This window comes from Zosterops lateralis, assembly GCF_965231275.1.
Source record: "Zosterops lateralis genome assembly, contig: HAP1_HAP1_SCAFFOLD_190, whole genome shotgun sequence".
NCBI classification, from domain to species: domain Eukaryota; kingdom Metazoa; phylum Chordata; class Aves; order Passeriformes; family Zosteropidae; genus Zosterops; species Zosterops lateralis.
The window spans coordinates 1-7466 of NW_028154500.1; the positions used below are offsets into that span (position 1 = coordinate 1).

A 7466-nucleotide genomic window follows, 5' to 3' on the forward strand; every position below is an offset into this window, starting at 1 on the left:
ACGATTTAAGCCCTTCTTTGGACTTTAGGTAAAAAGGTTTAATTGTAATTTTTCTCCCCCCACCATTCTTTCTTGCAAATAAATCTTTCCAGTGGCTCCACAAAGTGGCAAATCCCTCTCCCCTGCCGAGGAGGGCAATGCCTGTGCCAGGTGCTTGTGGCCGAGCCCGTCCCCTCGGTGCTGGGGCCCCCTTGGGCCCTGGGCTTCATCCCTCAGGGGCTGTGGAAACTCTGCCATGGCCTTTGCCTTCAGCTTGGCCTTTTCCTGCTCCCTTCTTGCCTTCACCTGCTGTGCCTTTGTGCCCAAGTGCTGCAGGGGCTTCTTGTGCCCCTCGTGCAGCCCCCCTGAGTGCCTGTGGGTGCTCATCCTCTGACAGCTGCTGAGCTTTCTGCACAATCATTCCTTTCTGCAGGGCCCAAACAAGATCCTTCAAAGATGATCTGGATCCTTGCCGGGTTAATGCACATTTCCCAGCTCTTCCTTCCTTCCTTCCTTCCTTGGCGCTGGTGCTTGTGCTGGCCGTGCCCTGCAGAGCCCGTATCCCAGAGCCGGTGCCTGTGGTGCCGCAGTGTCCAAAGGCGGCTCCCCCGGCGGGCAGGGCCGGCAGCTCCACGGGGCCGGGCAGCGGCCGGGGCGTCCCGCAGCCTCCTGGGGGCCGGGGGCCAGTGCCGGCCCTGCCCGGGGGGTGGTGGGCTCAGGCAGCACCCGGCGCTGAGCCCCGGCTGCCCCACAGCCCCGGCCCGGCCCCGCAGCTCCCCACAGGCCCCCAGCCCGTGCTCCCGGTGCCGCCCCTCTGCGCCCGCTCCTGCCGCTCCCCAGCACAGAGAAACCCCCTGGGATCCTGACCTCCTTGTTTGCCTCTCCTGCCAACCGGGGCTACAAACCATCTGCATCAGCTCCCAGAGTTTGAGCATTACACCCTGCTTGAAAACGTCCCAGTCCTCAGTATTTTTCTCTTCCTGCTCTTTTCCGTCATCTTCTTTCTCACCACAGAGATTCCTCCTGCTGCCTCTTGCCTTAACTGTAATCCTGCAGCCTCCCCTTCCCCCTCACCCTTCCCAGCACACCAACACCATCCATCCCCTGCTGTCTAAATCCCTTCTGGACTTCCCTTCTTGCCCCTCTGGGTGTCCATGTCCTTAATCACCTCTGGGAGAATGATGCCTTGGGAAGGCTGGCCTGAAACAGAGACTGGACAGAGCTAGAGAATAAAGCAGATATTTATTGAAAGCTCTTTAGGGCAGACCTTGGGCAGGGCAGGAGCCTGACCAGGGCTACACTCAAGGTGGACTTGAAATGGTCTCCTCATGGACGACTGGTCACGAGGTCCTAAACTTCGATGTTTTGGTCCATTTGCATGTTGGAGCCCAGTTGTCCAGCCCCAGGCTCAGGTGGTGAGGTGTCATCCTTGTTGTTTCTCTCTTCAGTCCCCCCGCGCTGTCGTGGCGGGAGCGGCTGCAGTGGGGAGCGAGTGCGGGCGGGAGCGGCCGAGAGCCCAGCGCTGCCCCAGCCCGAGCTGCCCCAGCTCCATCCGTGCCCCTCCGGTGGGATGCTGTGGGTTTGGGGGGGAAGAGGGAGCCGGCAGTGGGTGCTGGGCCTGAGGCAGGAGGGGAAGGGAAGGAGAAGCAGGGTTGAAAAACAAAACGTTCAAAGGATGCACATGGGGGAGAAGGTTGGATTGTGCAGGAGAAAGAGGAATAGTAGGAGGAAATGGAGTGTTAGAAGGAGTAGGGACAGAGGAGGAGGAGGAGCAGGAGGAGGAGGCAGCAGAAGGTTCCACCCCTCCCTGTATCTGCAGCCTCCCCCCAGCCCAGGAGTGTTGCCCCTCCACATGCAGCAGGTGACCAGGAGGAGGATCCACGATTTTCGTGGGGGTGAATCTTGATGTTTCTCAGCTTTATTGGGCTAAATGTTGATGCTTTTGGTTTTTGGAATGGGCTGAATCTTTGTATTTTAGAAGCGGTTTTGGCTGAGTCTTGGTGTTTGTGTAGTTTTAATCTGTGTCTTGATGTTTGGAGGACTTTTGGGCTGAATCTTGGTGTTTGGGAGGTTTTCACAGACACAAGGTGCCCACTGATTTCTTGAGAATAACTTGGGCAAGGAGGAACCCCCAGCCTAAGGTGCTCTCCATTTGTTTTTTTCCCCAAACCAGGATTTTTCATTGCCAAGGAGTGCCCACATGGAGGAGGAAGAAAAGCCCCAGAGATCCCGCAGGAGGAGGGGCTGCAAACCCAGCCCAGGGAGCTGCGAGGAGGAAAGAGCCGCCCTGTGCCAGGAGGGCGGCCGGAGATCCAGGCGGAGCTCAGAGCTGGTGGAGAAGCCTCATGGAGGGGAGAAGCCCCACAAGTGCCTGGAATGTGGGAAGGGTTTCAGCTGCAGCTTCTTCCTGAAGAAACACCAGGTGATCCACACTGGGGAACGGCCCTACGAGTGTGGGGAATGTGGGAAGAGGTTCAGTGACAGCTCCAGCCTGATCCAGCACCAGAGGATCCACACTGGTGAACGGCCCTATGAGTGTGGGGAATGTGGGAAGAGCTTTGGATGGAGCTCCGACCTGAGAAAACATCGGCGTGTCCACACTGGGGAGAGGCCCTATGAGTGTCCTGAGTGTGGGAAGAGGTTTCAGACCAGCTCTGATCTCCTCAAACATCAGCGGATTCACACAGAGGAGAGGCCCTTCTGCTGCCCCGACTGTGGGAAGGGCTTCAAGCACAACTCCAACCTCATCAGGCACCAGCGCATCCACACCGGGGAGAGGCCCTACGAGTGTCCTGAGTGTGGGAAGAGGTTTCAGACCAGCTCTGATCTCCTCGTCCACCAGCGGATTCACACAGAGGAGAGGCCCTACACCTGCCCCGACTGTGGCAAGGGCTTCAAAAGCGCATCTCCACCCTCATCACCCAACCAGCGCATCCACACCGGGGAGAGGCCCTACGAGTGTCCTGAGTGTGGGAAGGGCTTCTCACAGAGCTCTATCTTGACCAGACACCAACAGAGGCACCATAAGGGAAGCCCCACGAGTGCCCCGAGTGCGGGAAGAGCTTCGTGCGCTGCTCCAGCTCCATCCCCCATGGGAGGATCGGTGTTGGATGATCCCCAGTGACCCCGTTGGGCAGAGCCCTGGTGATCCGTGGTCCTGGTGATCCGTGTTGGGAAGACACCTGGCTGGGGGGGCTGCACTGGTTCCTGTCTCCCTGTGGGCACCTGGATGAACACGGGGACAGGAACATCCATCAGGACACAGACGGACATTGGGAATTCCTTGGGGGGAGCAGACTTGTTGTCTTTCAACCCAGAAAATCTTTTATGTTCAATTCTGTCTTCTGGGGGTATGGGGAGACAGATGTAGTGCTAAGGGCAATCCTGCCCCTATATATTGCAGCTGTGTTAATTACTTGAAGAGTGAGAACAGCCTTGCCCTCACAGCTGTGGGTGTGATACAAAAGTGAGTTAGTTGGTAGAGAGTCAGTTGGCATCTGCTGGCCGTGCTGTGAGGAGGAAGGGACAGGAGGCTGGGCAAGGGACAGATAAGGTGAGCCACTGCATGAGGGACAGACAGGGTTCAGTGGCTTTTCAAGGGACAGGAAGCAGTGAGCTGGAACTGCCAAAGAAAGAGAGAAGAAGGAGAAAAAGAGCCTGAGCTGTGTGGAGCTGCCTGGAGGATTGCTACATAGAAAAGGTATGAAGAACTTCTAGATAAAAAGGTGCTGATACTTGAAGGCCTCTCAAGTTTTTTTGAAGCACTCTGAGTTCATGGCCATCTCAACTCCAACATGGGGGCATCAATAAATACTGGATAGTCTTGGAGGTGTTTTCCAACCTCAGGGATTCCATGATTTTGATTTCCTATTGTCCAAGAGTGTCTTCCACAGCCAAATGGTGATGATCTGGGGCAAAGACCAAGATTTTGGAGATTGCAGTGGAAACCCCTCCAAAAATGGTACTTCCCTCCCATCCTAAGCATGTGGATGCTCAGCTGGCCCAGACAGGAAATCCTTTTCTTTTGGCCTTTATTTGCTTTTCATTTCTCTTCGTTTAAAATATCCAACACTGTGGTAAAAATAAAGACATGGTTGGGATGACAGGGGACATAGACATGGAGAGTGACATGGGGGACACATGGATATTTGGGGGGTACATGGTCATTCATGGGGACACGGGGGAACCAGGTACAGATGAGGACGTGGGGGACAATGACAGGGATGGAAACATTGTGGGGAGACAGCCACGGGTGAGGACAGGGTGGGACATGGCCAGTGACATGTGGGGACATGGCCATGGCCGGTGCCATGGGGGGAACTTTTAGGGGCTGTGGGGGATGCTGGTTTTGAGGGAGCTGAGGGTTCCTGGGAGGGCCTTGGGGCTTGCTGAGGGCTTTGGGGACCCCAGGCCCAGCAGCTCTGGCTGTGCTGGGAGACCCTGGGGGAGGTTCTGGGGCAGCTGCTCCCCGAGACCAGGGCAAACTTCAAAGCTTTATTGGGAACACTGGGAGCAGCCGGGCGGGTCAGAGTGACAGCGGGGCTGGGGGGACACACGAGGCCCCCAAAATCATCTCGGGGACGGAGCGGGGGGTCCCGGCCGGGCCCGAGGCCACGGGGAGGGGCTGCGGCCGCCGGCGGCTCAGGAGCTCTGTGGGCAGAGAAAAGGGGGTGACACCGGGCTGGGGGGCCCCGGGGGGGCACACACGCTCTGGGGGAGGGGGGACACGACCCCCGGGACCCCCCCTCACCTTCTTGCACAGGCAGAGGCCCAGCCCCAGTGCCAGGAACACCGAGCCCAACACCAAGCCCCCGATCCCCGTCAGCATCTTGCTGCGGGCGGCGTCCGGCGGCATCTCTGGGGGATCCAGAGGGGTCAGGACCCCCCAAAACCTCTCACAGACACCCCAAGCCCCTCGAAACTCCCTCTCACTCTCCCCCAGCACACCCAGGAGCCCTCGAAACCTCCTCCCGATCCCTGCCCGCCCTCCCCACCGCCCACCAAAGCCCCTCCTGGCCCCTCTCACCAGCCCACAGCCCCCTCCCACTTGCCCCCCACCACCCCCCCAAACCCTCTCCCAGTCCCTTCCCAGCCCCTCCACCGCTCCCCCACACCCCTCCCAGTCTCTTCCCAGCACAACCGACCTCAGCCCCAGCCCCGCTTGCCCCTCCCCCAGCTCCTCCCAGCCCCTCCAGCCTCACTCCAATCCCTCCCACTTCCACCCGCCGCCCCCAAACTCCCTCCCGGCGCCCACCAGCACCCCCGGGACCCCACACCCCCCTCCCCAGCATCCTCCCGACTCCTGCTCAGCCCCCAGCCCCTCTCCCAGGTTCAACCAGGATCTCTCCAGGTCCCTCCCACTCGCTCCCAGCACACGCCAGTGCCTCTGCCAGCCCGGCCAGTGGCTCCCCCGTACCCCAGTGGCGCCTCAGGGGCTGCTCCAGGCTGACGTGCTCCACCTGGCACGTGTAGCTGAGCCCGCGCCGGGGCGGCGTTTCCAGCAGCACCAGCAGCTGGTGGCTCCAGTCCCCGTTGGGGACCACGTCGGTGGCCACCACCTGGCCCGACAGCTCCTGCTGGCCCTCGAACCACCTCACCTGGATGTGGGCGGGGTAGAAATCCATCACGGAGCACAGCAGGCCTCTGGCACTGCCGGCCTGCGAGCTGGAGGGCAGCAGCGAGATGGAAACGCTGGGGGGCACTGGGAGAGAGCGGGGACACACTGGGATCAGCTGGGGGCCACTGGCAGAGAGAGGGGAGGGGCGGTGTGGGCTTGGGAGGGGCTGGGAATGGACTGGGAATGGACTGGGAATGGACTAGGAGGGACTGGGATAAGGTAGGATGGATTGGGAATGGACTGGAGGAGTCTGGGCATGGACTTGGACGGACTGAGATGGACTGGGATAATCTCGGGGGTCCCGGTGAGGGACAGGAGGCCCCGGGGATGGGCCCAAGGAGGGCTGAGGGCTCTGGGGTGATTCCCAGGGAGGGTTTGAGGGGCTCCAGGGTCATTGCCAGGGCAGGGCCCGAGGGGACACGCTCTGCCCCACGCTCACCCCTGCGCTCCACAGTGAACGGGGCATCAGTCTTGTAGTTGTGCCGGCAGTACCTGTCCACTTCACTCCGAAAACACTCAATTTTTTCCGGGTCGCTGTTCCTGTGCCGGGCCTGTTTCTCTCCATCCGGAGTGAGCCCCACAAAGTGCCCCACGTCGCTGTCGAACACCACGTCCTGCTCCCGGTTGTAGATGCTCCTCGCCACGTACCTCACCTTCTCCGTGCCGTTAATGAAGTGACACTCGTACTTATACATCTGCTGGAACACCCCTGGGTGTGCAGGACACAGGTCAGGGGGTGCCCCCCCAGCACCCCCAGAGCTCCGGGGCCACCCCGGATCCCCACCCCGCACCCCCTGTGCCCCACGGCCGCTTCCTTCTTTTACCCTTCCCCCCAATTTCCCCTTTACACATCCGCTCCCCTCCCACCTCCAGCCGCACCCAAATTCACTTTTGGGGTCCCATTCCCCCCTTTTCCACACTTCCCAACCTTTTAAAAATAATTCTCTAATTCCCATCGCCTCCCCCGCTCAGTTTTGAGGTCCCACCCTCTCCCACCCCTCCCTCACCTTCCCCCGACCCTCAGCCCCCGCCGCTCTTCCTTTCGGGGCTCCCCTCCTCCTCCTCCCCCGCTTCCATTCCGGCCTCCCCCCTTTGCCCCCTTTGCCCCCTTCTCCCCCCCTGCCCCCCCGCCCCCCGCTCACCCGAGAGCTCCGCGCCCGCAGCCGGGGCCGCTCCCAGCACCACCAGTGCCCCCAGTACGGCCCCGGCTGCCGCCCCTCGCCCCATGGCCAGCGCCGGGAGGGGCCGCCAGCCCCAAACAGCCGCGCTACCTTGTCAGCAGCAGCCCCGAAACAGCGCGGGGTCATTAGCCACTCGTTCTCTGATTGGACGAGCGTGTTTTTGGACGCCTTTTCATTGGCTGGAGGTTTTTTGGGCACGCTCCGATTGGCTCGAGGTGTTTATTGCGCGCTCCGATTGGCCGGTTCAGTTTTGGACCCGTTTTTCAGAAGCTCTTCCCAGCAACTAATGAGTCACCAGCAATAAGAACGCTGATTGGCTGAAATTTTTCAGGGCTACCTTTTTTTATTTTTTTATTTTTTTATTTTTTTTCCGGCAAGTCCCGACCCGCAGCGACGCCGCGCTCCCATTGGCTGAGCGCTTTTTGGGGCGCTGCTCCCCCACTCCCGCTCCCCCCAGTTCCCGCCGCTTTTCTGGCACCGGCACCGGCCCTTCCCAATTTCCCGGGATCCCGAGGAGCCATGGATGGAGCGCGGAGCCTCCCCTGGCTGCTGCTGCTGCTGCTGGCCCTGACCCTGCCCGGAATTTGGGGGGTCCAAGGTGGGGTTTGGGGGGTCCTGGAGCCGCGGGGTTGGGATTTGGGGTTCCCTGGAGCTTTGGGAATGTGGGGATGGAGGGGGTTAAGGGCGTC

The 7466-nt window shown here is 60.3% G+C and overlaps 2 protein-coding genes across 2 annotated transcripts; one reads left to right on the plus strand and one right to left on the minus strand.

The window, feature by feature from the left end:
• Positions 1 to 2010: 2010 nt before the first annotated feature.
• On the plus strand, positions 2011 to 3883 carry LOC310923674 (uncharacterized protein; the record flags this gene model as incomplete). The annotated part of the gene is made up of 2 exons (XM_083885600.1): positions 2011 to 2928; positions 3859 to 3883. Exons 1-2 carry the CDS (start codon positions 2180 to 2182, stop codon positions 3881 to 3883), a joined length of 774 nt encoding a protein of 257 aa, XP_083741726.1. The 5' UTR covers positions 2011 to 2179.
• Positions 3884 to 5285: 1402 nt separating this feature from the next.
• Positions 5286 to 6842, minus strand: LOC310923671 (class II histocompatibility antigen, B-L beta chain-like; the record flags this gene model as incomplete). Its single annotated transcript, XM_083885598.1, has 3 exons — positions 6739 to 6842; positions 6036 to 6305; positions 5286 to 5680 (listed from the first exon to the last, which is right to left on the minus strand). Exons 1-3 carry the CDS (start codon positions 6821 to 6823, stop codon positions 5286 to 5288), a joined length of 750 nt encoding a protein of 249 aa, XP_083741724.1. The 5' UTR covers positions 6824 to 6842.
• Positions 6843 to 7466: the final 624 nt, after the last annotated feature.